This window comes from Adiantum capillus-veneris, chromosome 13, assembly GCF_014529385.1.
Source record: "Adiantum capillus-veneris isolate H3 chromosome 13, ASM1452938v2, whole genome shotgun sequence".
Classification (NCBI taxonomy): Eukaryota; Viridiplantae; Streptophyta; class Polypodiopsida; order Polypodiales; family Pteridaceae; genus Adiantum; species Adiantum capillus-veneris.
Genome location: NC_140943.1, coordinates 147,401,384 through 147,420,002, shown reverse-complemented (window position 1 = coordinate 147,420,002; position 18,619 = coordinate 147,401,384). Strand labels below are relative to the sequence as shown.

Below are 18,619 nucleotides of genomic sequence, written 5' to 3'. Positions count from 1 at the left end.
ACGGCTATTTTTTACTATTTTTTTGCTTTTTTTGGCCCAAAAATGACACTTGTTGAGCATAAAAAATGCCTTGGGGGAAGGGATCAGATTGCATACTGAACATCAATTGTCCACTTGTCATGACCTCTTGACACATCTACGACAGCTGCGCATGCTACTTACTATTCTTGGCAGTTTTTACCCGCATCAAGGCGAGATGAGTGTGCCACCATGAAACACTTGACACATTGTACATTCTTAAACCAAATTAGGCATGAACTAAAGTGATAAAACATGCATTGGAGCCACGTCTGGGGCCACAACTCTTGAGTAAGGTATGGACATGACAACAAGTGTCAACAAGCATGCCGCAACCACTGTCTAGTCCCTCGCGCATAGACCCTCCTTTGATAGCAGTATGAATTGCCTCCATCGTTGAGAGAGAGAGAGAGAGAGAGAGAGAGAGAGAGAGAGAGAGAGAGAGAGAGAGAGAGAGAGAGAGAGATGATGAAATGAAATGTGATATTAACGTCTTCAAAAGGCCAAAATGACCTATGAGACCAAAAGGTTACATGTGGTGAATCTAATACCAGACTTGGGTACAAAAAGTACAAAGTATTGAAAAGAAAATAGTGGGTAGGGGTGGGGTAAAAGCTGATACAAAGGGGATACAAAGGGTGAGCTGATACAATGGAGCTCTCTGATAGTAGAGGCATCATATACATATACGTTAGTATCCAAAAGGCTGTGGAGGTCCAATGTCCTCCAAGGTAAGCACTCTGTCGGGACGGCAGTCTGGTATGGATCGTCTGTCGCAATTTGCGTCGATGTTGAGAGGCCCCCCTCATGTGTGGGCGATGTGACCGCCCCAACTCTATCGCGCGATCAAGCAGTATGCCTCTGGTGCTGTTATGCTATGGGGGTTTCTCAAACTCCTCTGTCTGTAATTAAAAGAAATCTGTAATCTGCCGGTGTCGTTGGATCTCTCTCATTGTTACCCTTTTCAAGAGGTCCTCTCCGTGTCTGCGAATCTCGAGTAAGTATAATCCGAGGCATCTCTGATCCTGGTATCTCATTACTCTAGAAAGTGGTCCAAAACCCTCTCTGAATAGATAGTGAAAGCGTCCTCGTATCTCATAGTATACTAGGCAGTGACATATGTAATGTAGCTCTGTCCCAGGCTCTATCTGGCACACCTAATAAATCTTGGACTCAATGGGTACTCCTCTAAATTTACCTGTCTTGATCTCTAGCTGATGTGTGGATGTGCGTATTTGACCAATAGCACATCGTATCCCGTGGGATAGTTGAGTAGCCATGTATCCTAGTCTGATCACAAAACCATGCTCCGTTAGCTGGAGAAGATGCTCTCTATAGAAAGCCATCTTCGTACCCAAGTCATATGTAGGTTGTATCCATGTCCTCTTTGTATCCAACTGAATCAAGTCCTGTCTGATGAACCCGGTAATCTCTGCCCTAATGAGGGAGATAGAGGGTGCATCCAGAGAGTACTGAAATGGGGGTAGCCGATCCATACTAAGGCCATGCAACTGAAGCCAAGATGCCCTCTCTGCATACCAACATGATTTATCTCCTTGCAATGCCAGCTGTCGCGAAGACTCTAGTGCTAATCGAGCATATCTGTCTCTAGGGAGAGCCCAGGTGCTATGCATAAATGAAATTGATCGAGTGGGTGCCTCCACTACCAATGGAGGAGCAGCGAGCTCCGCCCTAACAATGTCATGTGGTACCGAGGCCCTAATCATCCGAGAAGTCATAAACACCAAGGGCCTCTCCATACATCTCCATCCATTAGTACTTCCAGCTCTGCTATGATGATCAACTGAGGGGCCCCATATCTCCACTCCGTACAGCATGGCCGAAGTGACCAAAGTGTCAAAGAGCCAAAGCTTTGTCCGAGGTTCCTCGAATTGAACTTGCGAACATATCTCTCAAGTCTCCCCAATGCTGCATAGGCTCTGGTCAATCTCGTATCTGTTGCACGCCTTAGGGAAAATACTGGACCATTGAAAACCGCCCCAAGATAAGTATGTGCATCTGCATACTGCACAGTCTCTCGACCATATGTAAAAGTGGGGGCGGATCTCCTTACCCACTGTGCCATAGTGTTAAACACCATTACCTTGGTCATACCAAGGCTCACAGACAATCCACTGTCCTGTGCAAATACATGATGCAATGCATCCAAATGACGTTTATCCGCTTTGGAGAATCTGAGATTAGCACAATATCATCAGCATATAATAACAACGGAATCCACGTCCCTCAAGCTGAGCACCTCTATCACCTACTGTCTGTACATCATTTGAAAACTCATCTACATATATCCCAGAGAGAGTTGGAGTTAGGGGACAGCCGTGCTTCACCCCAATAGTGGAGTGAACCATGTCGGACATGCCCTGAGTAGTGCGTACCCGCCCTACCACTATCTTGTATAAAGCTAAGATACCCCAAATCAACTCTGTGGACACCCCCATGTCCTGCAATTTGCGTATGAGTCTGGCTCCTGGCACTGTATCAAAGGCTTTGTGGAAATCCACAAAGCCACAATAAATCCTCTTGCCATGGACCATGGTGTCTACCCTCCTCAATAATGGCTCCGAGTGTCAAAATCTGGTCAAGAGTGGAGAAACCTCTCCTAAACCCTACTTGTCCTGTTGCCCGTATGCCCTCTCTCTCTGCCCATCTACTCAACTCATGCTCAAGAATTGATGCATATAGCCTAGCGAGAGTGTGACCAACCATGATGGTGCGGTCATTCCCGGGAAGCATAGGATCTCCCGACTTGAAGATGGGCACAATCGTAGACATACTCCAAGTCTCAGGAAAACCCTCATACATGGCTCTTTTAAACATCATAGCAAGAGGCTCTGCAAGCATATCTCTGGCATGGATGAAGTGCTCTGCTACTAGACCATCATGATCCTGTGCTCTTCGTGTCTTCATCTTGTCAATGGCTTTCCTTCAGCAGTAAAGAAGGTACATGTCTCTGGGCATGCCTCTGGAGGGTCAGGCAAAGGTGGCTGACCCGCTGCTGTATAGAGAGATGTAGCATATTCCCCCCATGTTTCTGTGGAAGTAATGGCTAGCGATGGAGAGTGCTCATGGAAAAGCCTCCATCCCTCACTAGAGTCCCGACTCATAAACAGCTGATACAGATTACGCTCTTAACAGAGATAGGTAAGCCCTCTTCTTTCGTCGCACTAGGCGACGAAAGATAATCCGTGATTGTCTATTTGTAGTAGTACCCATGAGCACCTCTCTTTGTAATTTGATCCTCGTCTCTCTACACTCCTCATCATACCAACTGTTCTGAGGCATGCTCCTAGATCGTCTGCGTGTAGGTTGGCTGTGGGGATATGCCTTTGATGCTGCATCATGGAGCGTCTCTGTGAGAATCTGGGTGAGCTCATCTAGTGGCCGTCTTGGCTTTTGAGTGCATAGCTGTCTGTAAATCTCATCAGTGTACACGGGATCCGTCTCGCTCGTGAAGGTATACCGAGTATGTGTGGAGACTCTCCTGATGGAGCTGTGTTGAACTGGAACGATAGAGTGAAAGACAAGATGGCATGATCGACTGCTACCCCAACCGGCCTAGCTCCCACCTTGAAATCATGAAAGGAAGGAATGAGTCTTGGCGGAGCCATAACATAATCCACTGTACTAGCACCATGCGGATGTGGAAAGCATGTAAAACCACCTGTTGTAGGGAATCTCTGAAGGTCATTCAAAATGGCCAATCCATGTGCAGTCCCTGTCACAAAATGGTGATGTGGCATGACCATCCGCGGACAGAGCTGATGACGTGGCAAAAAATTGTACAGACAGACAACCCGGATTTCATGTTGAAATGACAGATGCCACGCAGTTCAGACAATACGGATTTCCTGGATTTGCGTTGGCAGGTGCTGACATGGACAGACAATACGGATCCTAGATTTGCACTGACAGGTGCTTACGTGGCAGGATTTTCGTAAATTGCGCTGAGTGCTTTTTTTGGTAGATTTTGGACCAAATGCTTTTTGGATTAACTGCTTTTGAGTTAGAATAGCTTTAGGGGCTCTACTTTTGGGGCATCCCTTGTAAGAATAAATAAGCACAAGGGGCCTCACTCTTAAGAGCATTTGGACGCAGAGTCTAAGAGCAGAGGTCCCTCTGGAGTTGTACTTTGCAATGATTAATGAAAAAGAAATACTGGAAGGGGCGCCAAACATTGGGGCCAATACCTTTGGGCACGGAACTCCGTCGGGCCGTGTTGACTCTCTCTCCCTCTCTGTATTAAAGTTCAGTGATTTTGAAGTTTCTTCTTGTGTGTTGCTATTGATTTCACGCTTGGAGTGTCCAAGCCTATTACGGATCTTTGCGCCTTGATGTAGGGGCCTTTGCAGATAGTTTTAGAGGGAGGGACATCAATTTGCGGAAATCCGTACTGCGACCACGTGGCATCTGTCAGCGTGAAATCCGGGCTGCCTGTCCGTACAGTTTTTGCCATGTCATCAACTCTGCCCACGGGTGGTCATGCCACATCACCATTTGTAATCGCCCTCGATTACACTTGCAAAATCAGACATAAGCCATACACCAGTTCGGTAGACACTGACTCTTAAGTACCGACGCACTAGACAAACACAAATCTAGCACTTGCACAAAGGCGACTCAGTCAATGCACATTTGTCACTCACTTTATATCAATCACATAAAAATTGATTCCAGATCTAAGACCATGATTCCTGGCAACGTATTTAGTAATCGCATCTAGATCCATCCCGGATGTCGCTGATGTTGGATTAGCTAATTCTTATTGCGATCATGTCTATAGATTCTTAAGACCGAAATACTGCAGTCATTTCGTCTTTCAATCTTGCACTCAAACACAATCACATGAGTGAGCACAAAAATCAAATTCATTTTCTGGAATTCCCGTTTTGAAGTACTTCTTTCATAAAGTCCCCTCGTTCTCGTGAGCCATAGTATCCCCCCCTTAGGGCGTAGTGGAGGGTTGGTGGAAGCCCCCTCTGGCGCCTGCAACACCACACCCACAAGCTCGATAGCTTGCCTCCCCGACAGTCTCCCAGGTTTTAGTTACTCAGCGGGTTTCGTCGCTACTAGCGGACATACCATCTACTTTGTGGCGTCCGCCCAAAGCTACCTCACATTTAGCCAGGTTTTAGTTAGTTAGTCGGTTCCGTCGCTACTGGCAGACATACCATCTACTTTGCGGCATCCGCCCAGAGCTACCTCACATTTAGCCATGGAGACCGACTTTCCACCTTTGCCATCTTCGCCAGCCCCTTCTCCCATTCCGCCCTCACCCAATGACACTATAGCTTCATCACCCCCTGCCACCTACCCCAACTCCCCCAACCTTCCCCATCGCATACCACCCTCTGCACCTCTCCTATTCTCCCCACCACCCGCCACATGTTCCTCGATCTTGATAGCTTCTCCGTCCCCAGCTTGACAATTTTCCAGAGCTGAGTACAACAGTGATAGCAGTTTTCGGTTATTGGTTTGGCTGCATATTTTACAGCGTGCACAGGAAGCACACTCTTCTAGGTAGTTGGCAGAGTCCCATGCTTTCCTTCTCCCTACTTTTGCTGACATGGACAAATAGACTGAAGTTTCAATGATAGATTTCATTATTCGCCACACCTTGCAGGCTACCCAGACTTGGGCAGGTTGCATTCCATCATGCGTAGCTAAAGATAGACTTACAGAGAGCATAGGAGCTATACAGTGGCTACACACAGAGTACTGCTATTGTTTACCATTGGTTCTTTCAGTGGACCATACTACCCCGATTCCTCGCACCATGCAAGTATGGTCGGAGTTGGCAGTAGTCTCCACACTAGAATGCCCTTGAGACTACTTTGGTTCTTGGCTTACAGCTGCTCGCTCCTTTGCCCCAGGGTAACTTCTACGACCACTACCACATGATGAGGATGTGCTTCCATTGGCTTTTGTTCCAAGGCTTCTCCCAGGGATCAAGAGAGCTTGGCATCGATCCTCATTCTTGTAGCCATTGACACAGTCTATGTACGCCTTTGAGGTTCTTGATTCATCATTGGTTGACAAATGGATTTACATGTTGTCACTTTGAATTTCAATGGTTTGCATCACACTAGCATCAATGGTTCAAGACAGAATTTACTTCGTAGAGGTTTGCGTTCTCATGTAGACCGAGTTGTGGATATACTCCTTGTGTAGGAGCACAAGTTATGTAGATAGTTATCGTAGATGTGGCAAGTTGTTACCTCGAGATTCTCATACCTTTTGGGAAACTACGATTGGACAACAATATTTTAGCAGTGGTGTATGCATTTACGTGGGACCTCGTTGGCGCCATTGTGTACGTGGCCATGCTGCTTTAGTACATGGTAGAGCAATGTGGATTAGTCTAGGGATTGATGATACTGTAGTTGGTGTGATGTGCATCTATGCCCTCACCTCAGCTCATGAGAGAGCCGAGTTTTGGCACAGATTGTAAATGTATTGCTTACCGTGGATTCGTGGGTTGATGGCGGTGATTACAACAATGTAGAGATCACTGAGGACTAACAAGCCATTCAACCCCTATCTTTACCATATGTAGCAGCGTGTGAGAGAGATGCTTGGGATAGATTCCTTTTTGCGGTTTTTGGTACAGATGCTTGGCATACTTCATCTGTGGCTTGCACTTCACAGGCATTGCAGTTTTTGTGGGGCTTTTAGAAGGTAGTCCGGTCGTCTGCTCGAGCGATTGGATAGATTTTATATGGGCCCTTGGGCAGCATTCCATGGTGGGACAATCATAATTTGACCGGGCACAATGCTCTCTGATCATACTTTGCATTTGAGATTTGGGATCTCCTCTATGCCTAGACGAGGATCGCGCATACCTGACTTGGTGTTACATGAGGCTTCATTGTCTCAGTTGGTTCATGATGTTTGGACACGCACTCTTTCTGTCGATCCCGTGTCCCATTTGGTTATATACATCACTGCATCTTCCAAGACTTGTAGACGAACACCATGAGGCTTTTTCCACAGGGAGCGAGAGTTTTAGGATTGTTTGAGTTGCATATGCCGGCAACTCTAGTAGTTTCCAGGAGATGAGTTACTGAGAGAGCATGAGGTTGACACCAGAGAGACACTTAGTCACATTCGGACTGAGAAATCCAAATTTGCCTATCATACCTCGGTCTCGACATGGATATCCAAAGCAGATGGGATTTCTTTGCACACTTTCGGAAGTCCCAAGGGAACTTCCATAAGAGCCGTACACGATCTTGAAGAGGTTACATACTGATCCTGATGAAGTCCTAGACATAACTTCAGATTATTTTGAGCATTGTTTACTACTGATCAGCTTACTAATGATATTTTGCGTGCCAGAGAGGAGATTTGGTTACATGTGCAGCTAGTGGTTACAGAGGCTATGTGCCATAAGTTACTAGCTCCCTTCTCCATGCAGGAGATGCATGATGCAATGCTTGGCCTCGACAATGCCTCTTGTCTTGGAGAGGATGGGTTGAATAGACAGAGTTCTTTTTGTAGTTTTGGATGCTCTTAGCCCTATTATGTTTTCCGGTTTACAACACATATTTGACACAGGACAGATGCCTGCCTCTATGTGTTGGGGCTTATTTCTCTTATTTGAAAGGCGGAGATACATTGTCCCTACGACAGTGGAGACCAATTACTCTCATGTCCTTCGTGTATAAGATGCTTGCAGGCATGATCAACATGCGCTTAAAACCCTTTATGCCCAATCTCATCCATGCTTCATAGTTAGGTTTTGTGCAAGACCGCTGTATTTTAGATAACATCTTCACTTTCTATGAGGGAATTGAATGGGCTTGTTAGACAGAACAACCTATAGTGTTCGTGCTTCTTGATTTTGAGAAGGCATATGATAGAGTAGATTGGGGTTTCTTGGAGGGAGCTATTCGAAGGATGGGGTTCCTTTTGCAATGGATCAGAGGTGTATCTACATTATACCCTACTGCCTCTAGAAGTGTCACGACTAGAGGCCACATTGAACGGCGCTTTCCTTTGTCTCGTTCAGTGCGATAGTGATGTTGAGGCCATGTCTCTCTTGTTGCATGGCAGAACTCCACAATTAAGAGGCCTTGATATGCCGTTGGTAGACTCGCCAGATTTATTGGATCATGAGTATGCAGATGCTACTATGCTCTATGTAAGACATGACACGCCCACTTTGGAAAGTCTATGGGATGCTCTTGCAACCTTTTGCGCTAGTGGTGCTCTCATAAATTGGCACAAGTCTTGGTTTTCTTGTAGGAGTGGACGTAGATTGTCAGTGGGGTATGCATGATTATTTCACAGTTCACTTGGCTACCTAGAGGGAAGACTTGCAGATATTTGGGCTTTTATGTCAGCATTGATGTGTCAGTTGAGGAGTAGTTTACACCCGTGTTGCAATCTATCAAGCACAAACTTTGCCAATTGTCATCCTTTCATTTATCTCTGGCTGCCAGAGCTCTAGTGGTGAATGAGTTCTTCTTACGATGGCTTGGTTCACGACACCCTCATGACTCTTCACTTAGGCGTCAGGACGCGTTTGAAGCACCTTGTATGCAAATTCTTGTGAGGTGGCCTAGATGGCTCCTTAGACACTCGACCATAGTCATTTTGCCTAGAGAGGAGGGAGGAGTGGGGATTATTGATTCAAAGATGCAAAGCAACGCATTACTTGCAAAGCTCATAGTTCACGGATTGTTTCTAGGGGCCGAGCCTTGGAAACAATTTTTGCACCATTCTTTGTCACATACCTTTCTTCGTTTTGTATCTCTAGATACTATATAGATATTTGGCGCTCAACCGTCAGACTCATCTTTACAGATGCACCCTTTGATACATCTCATTTGTCATTATTTATGCGTTGCTTGTTGCAGATTTGGAAGGAATTGTGTCTTGCTTTGATTCACCACCCGCCTTCGTGGGTCGAGGAGGTAGTGAGGGAGCACCAAAACAGTATTTATCACTTCTCCACTCGGGAGTAAAATCACCAATCATTGAAACCAGTATTAAAATCAGAGTCAAACAATTCAAATCAGCAATATCCATTTCAAACAATACTTTTTTAAACAATGCTCAAAAATATCTAAGTAGAAAATAACTAGAGAGGTCATTCAGGGCTTTGTTCGGACAACCAAACTTTGAGGACAATTGGCTTGCCCTTCTGCATCACGGTGATGGTTCGGTTCCAAACCTGGAGAGTTGCATCATTTTTGTCGTGCCAGGGCATGCCCAAGAGAACGTCGCAATTGCCCAACTTCATAATGTGGAAATCGGCTTTTCCATGATAATCTTGTATAGTCACTGGAAGAGCACCAATGAGCGGTACCACTTTCTGAGTTTGCCTCGTGGCTAGCTCAGCTTCAATTTCTCCACCCTCTACATCATAATCAAAGTGCATCTGCTTCAAGAATTTTGGATGGATGAAGTTCTCCATAGCTCCGGGGTCAAAGAAAATAAGGGCTTAAAGGCTGTTGACTTTTCCATAAGCTCTGCATAATTCATTAAAACTCTCGAGGTGTATACCATAAATATCGGGTACTAGTCCAATAGCGGGTCTAGCCCTCTTGGCTGGAGGTGGCCTCGGGGATCTGTCTGACGTGGGAGCAGAAGGTTCCACTGAGGATGTCGAGGCTCGCTTAGGACGTATTGAACGTATGCCCTGTTTGGAAACATTCGAAGCATCGGCCTTCTTGTAACAAGGCGTCTCGTTGACATTGTGTCAGACGAGGCTGCAATTTCATGAATAAAATAGTGTCACTTAAGAAGTCAAGGCTTCTAGGAATGCAAAGAGTTTTTAATCAGCATCCATATTGATGAGGGCAACAAGCAAGGAGTGCTCAAGGCACTCTATCCCCCATGCCGGAGACACACTAATCATTACAGTGTGTAGGGCATGCAAGCTTATACATTTGTATATGTTAACACCTTCTGTGCATCCTAGCGCCATGTGTAGTAGAGTTCCACTTTAAGTATATACAATGTTTATTTTATATCTTTCCCATGGCTATCTTCAAGAACTAATCTAGAAAAATGCATAAAATTTTACTAAATCCTCTCAGAAGGAAGTTGAGTAATTTCTAAGCACGCTCGTATTTTTTGGAAAACCCCTTCATATGTATGTAGTAGAGTTGCGTTGGACGCTTTGGACAGGATGTATAAGCAAAGAAAAATGATCTCTTTCGACTACACTCATTTGATTTCAACAAAGAGACATTCATAAAATCCATCTCCAAGTGGCTCCTTTTGCTTTAGATTCAAGAATTATAAATTTCCTGTTTTCAAAGGTTGTGACTCACAACAATAAACAAGTAAGAAGGTCCGCTTGTGGGTCGGCGTTTCTGCGTGTGTCTTGCATGGTTGCTTGTGTGTGTGTGGTTGTCTGTGCGTGCATGTAGAGCTTTGCGGTTTCTGTGTGTGTCTTGCATGGTTGCTTGTGTGTTTCTTGGCTCCGTAGGATCACCTGCCTTGAAGACAGGCATAATAATAGACAGCCTCCAAGTCTCAGGTAGACTCTCACACATGACACAATTGAATAGAAATGCAAGAACCTCTGCCAGCATATCTCTAGCATGTATAAAGTGCTTTGCTTCTAGATCATCATGATCGTATATATACCCTCTTGGTCCTCATCCTATCAATGGCCGTCTTTACCATCTCAGTGGTAAAGAAGGTACTCGTAGATGGGCATGGATCAGGAGGATCTGGAAGGGGTGTCAGTCCAGGGACCGTATATAAGGATGTTGCATAATGACCCCACACATCAGGAGAAGTAATCATTGGGGGAGGGGAGTGCTCATCAAAGAAACGCCATGCCTCTCTTGAGTTTCTACGCAAGAACAAATGGTATAAATCTCTTTCCATTTGAGCTAGGAATGCTTGCTTCTTCCGTCGCACAAGGCGCCTGAAGGCTATCCGAGACTGTCTATGATTGATGATCCCTAGGAGAATGTCCCTCTGAAGCTGTGCTTTCGTCTCTATGCACTCCTCGTCATACCCATTGTTCTGAGGCATGGTCCCAGAACGACGTCTCTGATTAGGCTGAGTGTGTGGGTAAGCCTCTGTTGTTGCATCATGCAATGTCTCAGTGAGTAAAGTGGTGATCTCCTCCACTGAGAGTCTTGGCCTGGCTGATGTACATATACGACGATAGATCTCCTCTGAATAAACACAGTCAGTCTCTAGTGAAAATGTATAGCGGGCATGCATCCTCCCTCCTAACACCCGGGCTGTACTGTACTGGAAGGAGACAGAAAGTGTCAAGAGAGCATGATCCACTGCTACACCCATTGGTCTTGGTCCTACTGTGAAATCCTCTTTGAAGTGGCCAAGCCTGTAACAACGGTATAATAGGTTAGAAATTATTCTTCTACAGAGGATTTGATCCTTTGTTCATCACACATGGGTTCACGCGGAGAATCTGAGAGGGACGACACCCCTTCGACCTTTGGTCTGTGGGGAGAGAATGAAGAGCTGAGTCCAAACGTGGGAACCGAAGGAACCAATGTAGATTCTGGCAAATTCCCGGCGGGGAATCTCGACAGAGCGGAGTACAAATGTCAGGTGCAGGTTGACACCTGTGTGAAAAGTTGAGTCCCAATGTGGGAACAAAAGGAACCAATGTAGATTCTGGCAAATTCCCCACGGGGAATCTCAATAGAGGTGGAGTAAAAATGTCAAGTGCAGGTTGACACGTGTAAAAAAATTGATCAAGTACTCCAAAGATCTGAATTATATGAATCACCTGAAGAATTACCCGCTTGATGAGATTCAATTGAGTTGGCGAGAGGTCGTCGATTTTCCTCTCAAGATGGTAATGAAACAAAAAGAAAAATCGAGTGTAGAAAAGGAAAAACTGTATTCCTGCAAAAAAAGTTTGACAAAGCTCTTGAAAAAAAGACAAACCGATTGATGAAAAGCTTAAAGCAGTCTCAAAAGAAGAGGAAATCAGCTGATTTCCCCGGCTATTTGGGCCGAAAGTGAACTTTCGAAGTGATAAGAGGATCCTAGAAGCGTATTCGTTTTGAGATGGCAAGAGGTCGTCGATTTTCCTCTCAAGATGGTAATGAAGCAAAAAGAAAAACCGAGTGTAGAAAAGCAAAAACTGTATTGCTACAAAAAAAGTTTGACAAAGCTCTTGAAAAAAAGACAAACCGATTGATGAAAAGCTTAAAGCAGTCTCAAAAGAAGAGGAAATCAGTGGATTTCCCCGACTATTTGGGCCGAAAGTGAACTTTCGAAGTGATAAGAGGATCCCAGAAGCGTATTCATTTTGACGATGACCCAATCTTTTCTTCGTCTTCAGAGAGTTTGGATAGTTCGTCGTCCCCTAGTTCCAGTGAGGATAAGAAAAAGCGGAAAAAGGCAAGAAAAAGAGATTTTTGAAAAAGTCTAGAAGGCACAAGGAGTGATCTAGCAGTTCAGAGGAGGAGACTTCAGCCTCTGCTAACAGTTCAGACAATGAGCGAAAGAATAAGAAGACCAAGGAGTTCAAGGATAGGGGTCAAGCAGTCAAGTTTGACACGTTTTCAGGCTACCAAGACACCCATCAAGCCCTTGTATTCATATAGCAGTTTGACGTCGCCTTCCCAAGAAGTTGTTTTTGAGAACGCTCCAAGGTGTGAAGGGCAGTATGTTACTTGAAAGGAAATGCACAAACATGGTGGTCTACTCTGTTGTTGGGCAGAGAAGCAGCTAAGAAGTGGGTAAAATTCAAAAGAGTTTTCAATTCTGCCTGGATAATAGAAGAATATATCACGGCTCACCATCATTTGAGAATGAATAAGGAAAACACTTTGGATGACTATTGCTAGAGGTTTTGGGATACCTATTTGCTAGTGTCCTTGTTTCGGAGGATCACTTTGAAGGACGAGATTGAGCGGTTGTGCTTTGGTTTGCCAAAAGAGATTTGACGGTATTGTTCGCAACAGAAGCTTGACTCCATTCCGAGACTTATGAGACATGCCAAGCAAGCTTTTGGTATGCATGCCGGCTCATTGACCTATCCTATGGACAAGCCAATTTCCACTTGAACGGGGCAAGAGTTTGTCAAGGAACAGAAAGAACGAGGGAACTGGATTATAGTTCATCAGAGAATTTTGAAGAAGCAAGGGAATTAGCGAAGAGTTCACCCAAGAGTTCTGAAGAAACAAGGGAATCAGCTGATGGTTCATCAAAGAATTCCGAAGATTCAGATTGAGGTACCAGTGGACAGGGGAGGTTAGCAGGGCAACCTACAAGTCACACGGGACAAGAAAAGAACAGAAAGATAAACTAGGTCGTCCGGATAATCTGGTCAAGGGCACTTGTTGGTTATCGATGCAAAGTTGATGTTTAGGAAGAGCCATGCAAATTCTCTTCATTTTGGAGCTGTACCTTGAAGCTTTTGGTTTATTAGCAGTGTCTATGCCAAAAGTCACCAATGAATCAACAGGTTGAATCTGGTGCGGTGCGGACGGCACAAGAAAGGAGCCACTCCACTCCTTTGTCACTAATTGTCTAGGTTGAATAAAGTCATCAATTTCTCATTGAGATTTTAGGGATATTGACAAGCTGAGAGTATTTTGCAGAATGACTTTATGAAAATATGTACATTGAAACTGATGCATCTAGATATCTGTTAGAGATCAGCGAGATCTAGATGTGATGGCTAAGTGAATGAGAAATGAATGTGATTCTAATGCATCAAGATTTCTATGACTAGATACTCTTCTGAGTGCATCAAGAGTTCCAAAAGGATGAGATTGCTGCACAGGGATCTAGGTGCATCAAGAGTTTTGGACGGGATGAGATTGCTAGATTGAATGATTGAAACATAGTGTTCACAGTGTAAACTAAGTGTGTGATTTGTGAATTGCATGCTCTGTGAATGTACTGTCTTGTGGGGATGGTCAGGGGCATGGTTTGCTTGAAACGTGACGAGAAAGGATCTGAATTTGATAGTAACAAAGTTTAGTAGATCAAGGAATCCGTGAAAAGATCAACGCGGTCTCTCCTCCTCCTATTGCTCTTGATGCCTCGGCCGAGTTATTGGCTGATGATGTTGCCTTGTAGCCACTTCGTTTTCCCCTTTGCCCTACTCCTATGTCAATTCCTTGGACTTGATTGTTCTATTTCAGAGGGGGTACCTCATTCTGCCTGCTTTTCCATTAGCCAACGGGTTATGATATGCTCATTTTTGGCACTTCCATTTGATGCTCTTCCGCGACTTGTTCCGTTTTTGCTTAGCGATCTTTTTTCGGTTCTTTAGATTTCGTCAAGATTTTGGTATTTTTCTCCGTAGCTTCTCTGCATCTGCTGTTGAGTGTGAATGTTGGAAGAAACAAGCCTTCCTAAATGTGCCGCCACCTAGATGCTTTCACTCCTACTTAACGGCTTTTCTCACATGCGGACAGGCCCTTGGTTGTGGTTGGCCACCCTTTCACCCTTCTGGTAGGGATTCTAGTCACATTTAGGGTGTGCACAAGGCATTTTTCCCTTTTTATATATATATATTTTTCAGAGTTTTGTGGATTTTTTGTGTGAGACATCTTTAGAGGTTTTACCTGACTCAGAGTTGGCTCACTATGTCAATGCAGCCCTTGTCCACTCTCTGGTCATCTTGTATCATTTTGACTTTGGAGATATTGACTGTCTCCCCCCCCCCCCCAACTTTCCCCCTTTCTCTCTCTCGTTCTCGCGTGTTCTAGTGTCCATGTTTCTGTTCCGTTGCACGCTCTGACACTTTTAATTATTAGAAATTTGGACAAAAGTTCAATGCTTTTCTTCTTTTTTAAAATTGCATTCACAATCGGTATACTAACAACCTTACTTTTTCAAGGGAGGAAACATTCAATGAATTTGCAGACATGCTGGACCCAAGAACAATTGTTCATAATTGGTATGCAACTAAACTGTTTTGATGAATTATATGCTCAATCTTTGATTCTTGTTCAAGTACAAAGGTAACTCTATTACAAATATTATTTATTCGAAGTTCCAAATACTGTAAGAGATTTTGGAGGCAAGGTTGCTTCATGGTCAACACTATTTGCTACCGAATAGGAGAGTTTAGCATCCTGCGTTGGTGACCAACAACCAAAAGAATCAAGCCTTTCCAATGCAATCCCCATATTTATTGTTCAGTTCTCTGATGATATGTATCTTGGTGGATTGACAGAAGTCTTGATAACCTGTATTAAGTCCACCAGCCATTGAGTTCCTACAACACTTGCATATTTTAATAAGAAAAGGGTAGAAACAACCAGTTGTTTGGTACTCCAGAACTAACTTATACTGATTGTTAGCTTAAATTTTCTATAAGCATTTTTCAAGCTCACCCATAGTGGAATGCATTTTGTCAGCCAAAACGATACAAAACATGAATTGCAAGAAATGCTTAAAACAAACTGCAACCTGTTTTGGTTGCGTTGCAAATCAACTTCAAATAATCAAATAGTTACATTCAGCCTGTCAAAACGGTTTTGGCATGAACAGGTGACTTCTTCCAAGCTTGGGCATGGATCTTTATCCTTGGGCACAGTGACAATGTTGTCATACTCCTCTCCCAGTTCACTTAGAAAAACATCATCTTTGTGTTCATTTTCCACTTGAGCTTGGTTGGAGACAAGCTGAGTTCATGAGCTCTTAGGCCTACTGAAAAGGCTTGAGAGGTCTTCTCCTTCCTTCTTGCTGATTTTATAGAGGTCAATCTTCAAAGAGACCTTAGAGTGCTTGCCTTTAGCTCAAAAATTCTTCTTCTTCTTCTGATGGAGGTTCTCGCAGTGTTGTTCAATCGTGCCATGTGTGAGGGATTACCTGAGACTTGGAGGTTGTCTAATATTGTGCCCATCTTCAAGGCTGTTGACCCTACAGAGCCTGGGAATTACCGCACTATTATGGTTGGACACACATTGGCACGGTTCTATGCATCTATTCTGGAGCAACACTTGAGTAGTTGGGCAGAGGGCGAGGGTGTACAAGCAAAGGGTCAAGTTGGCTTCAGGAGGGGTTTCTCCACTCTTGATCATATTCTGACACTCAGGGCCATCATTAAGGAGGGCAGAGCACATGGGAGACGGATCTATTGTAGCTTTGTGGATTTTCGCAAAGCATTTGACATGGTACCAAGAGCTCGATTGAAGCGCAGACTGCAGCAGAGGGGGGTGCCCATAGAGGGGGATTATGGCTTTGTATAGATCAGTGGTTGGACATGTACGCACTCCGGAAGGGGTATCTGATTTAGTTCACTCTACTATTGGAGTGAAACAGGGCTGCCCATTGTCTCGTACTCTATTTGGTATGTATGTTGATGAGGTGTCTGATTACATTGACAGGAAGGGTGACAGGGGTGCCCAGCTAGCAGGGACGTGGATCCCATTGTTGCTATATGCTGATGATATTGTGCTGATATCTGACTCACCAGAAGGTATGCAACGACATTTGGATGCACTACGCAGTTTTGCAGAGGATAGTGGACTATGTGTAAACCTAGGTAAAACAAAGGTTATGGTGTTTAACACCACACCGCAATGGGTCAGGAGATCAGTACCTACTTTCAAATATGGTCAGGAGATTGTGGAGTATACAGATGCATACACTTACCTGGGGGTAGTCTTTATTGGGCCGAGATTTTCTTTGAGAAGAGCAGCAGAGACTAGATTAACTAGAGCCGGTGCGGCTCTGGGAGGAATGGAGAGGATGTGTTCGCAGGTTCAGTTCCAGGAACCTAGGACAAAGTTATGGCTCTTTGATACTTTGGTTGCCTCTACTATGTTATATGGGGTGCAGGTTTGGGGACCTTCTATAGGCCAGGATGGGGCGTATGGAGAAGCCCCTGGTATCTATGATCTCTCGGTTGATTAGAGCCAAGGTTTCCGTACCGCATGATATCATTCGAGCGCAATTAGCTGCCCCCCCTATGGAGATTGAGGCGCTCACCAGATCAGTCTCCTTTGTACACAATCTGTGGGATACTACCAGAGACAGATATGCCAGGGTGGCTCTAGAGTCCTCCAGACAATTAGCTCTTAATGGGGATACATCATGCTGGTATGCACAGATGGCATCATGGTTTCACCATGGACATGTTGCCTCCTTTTCAATACTCTCTACAGGCACCCTTGAGGTCTCTGACACGGGTAGAGATTAATAGACTCATCTGTCGGGATCTGATCCAGTTGGACACGAGGAGGACATGGATAGAGCCGTTACAAGAGTTGGGCACAAAGATGGCTTTCTATAGAGAGTATCTTCTCCACCTCATGGGGGATGGGTTTGTGATTCGACCTAGCTATATGGACACGCATTTTTCGCATGGTTTGGGTTGTGCCATTGGCCAGATATGCACGTCCTCACATCAGCTCGAGATTGAGACTGGCAGATTCAGAGGGACACCAGCAGATAGCAGAATATGCCGCTTATGCCATCTAGAGCCAGAGACAGAAGTACATTACATATGTCATTGCACAATGTACTATGAGATACGAGGCAGTTTTCACTGTCTATTCAGAGAAGGTTTTGGGCCTCTATCTAGGGTCATGAGTTATGAGGATCAAAGACGTCTTGGGCTATATCTACTTGAGTTACACAGGCATAGTACTAAGGAGAGCTGAAGAGAGACATCCCCAGAGACAGATCACAGATTTCTCTACACTAGATACTGTACACCCAGAAGAATAGACAGAAGAGCAGCCAACGGCGGTGGAGAGGTCTACCCGCACTATTGGCATTCTCATAGACCGAGCATTGGAGCTAGGGAGATCTAGACGACCCCGAGGGAGAAGAGGAGCTACACAGTTTCGAAGGAGGCTACGGCAAAGGATTCAAGCCATACTCTTTCGTCGTCCAGAGTGCAGATGAAGATGGATCTCTACTCCCCTCCCATATTGTCTTCACATAGTACTGCTTAGTTTAGGATCCCGCAGATTTATATTTTGTTATCCTAGTTTAATTTATAATTTATTTTGTTAATCTGACTTTGTATCAGATACACCGCATTGTAACTTTCTGGTCTCATAGTTCACTTTGGCCTTTTGAAGACGTTAATATAACATTTCATTTCATTTCATTTATCTCTCTCTCTCTCTCTCTCTCTCTCTCTCTCTCTCTCTCTCTCTCTCTCTCTCGTGGATTCTCAACAGGTCCAGCAGCGCGTGGATTCTCTTTCTCTCAGCCTCTCTCTTGCGTGGCTGAGCACTGCTGAGCGCGCCACTACCTGCTGCTTTCACTTGCGTGTTGCTCAGCTGCTGCTGAGTGTGCCACTGCCTGCCTGGGGATTGCTGCCCGCCCCACAACACAACACACTCCCTCCCCCACCTCCCAGCAGGTGCAGGTCCCCCCTCCCCCCCCCCCCCCCCCCCCCCCCCCCCACCCCCCCCCAAAACCAACCCCCTGCAAGTGCAGAAAACCAAAACAAATCAGATTCTCTGATTTTCTTCTCAGTTTTTTTTTTTGTTTTCCAGTCTTCAGAATATCAAAATTGCTTCAGAATTTTAGATTTTCTGAGTTTCTGCAGAAAACAAAAAAAGACTCAGAGTTACGTCAGAAAATTTTTCAGAAATTGCAGGATTCAAATCAGTTTTTCAGAGTTTCAGAAATTATTCAGAAAATCGCATACTGC

General features: G+C 44.8%; 1 protein-coding gene across 2 annotated transcripts in view; it reads left to right on the top strand.

The window, feature by feature from the left end:
• LOC147445045 (beta-hexosaminidase 1-like) overlaps positions 1 to 18,619 on the top strand; it is a 155,413-nt gene that overhangs the window by 73,173 nt on the left and 63,621 nt on the right. For both annotated transcript variants that reach the window (XM_086527522.1, XM_086527521.1), the window contains one exon: positions 14,840 to 14,899. In XM_086527522.1, coding sequence (XP_086383648.1) covers positions 14,840 to 14,899 — 60 coding nt within the window. The remainder of the gene's footprint in view (positions 1 to 14,839; positions 14,900 to 18,619) is intronic.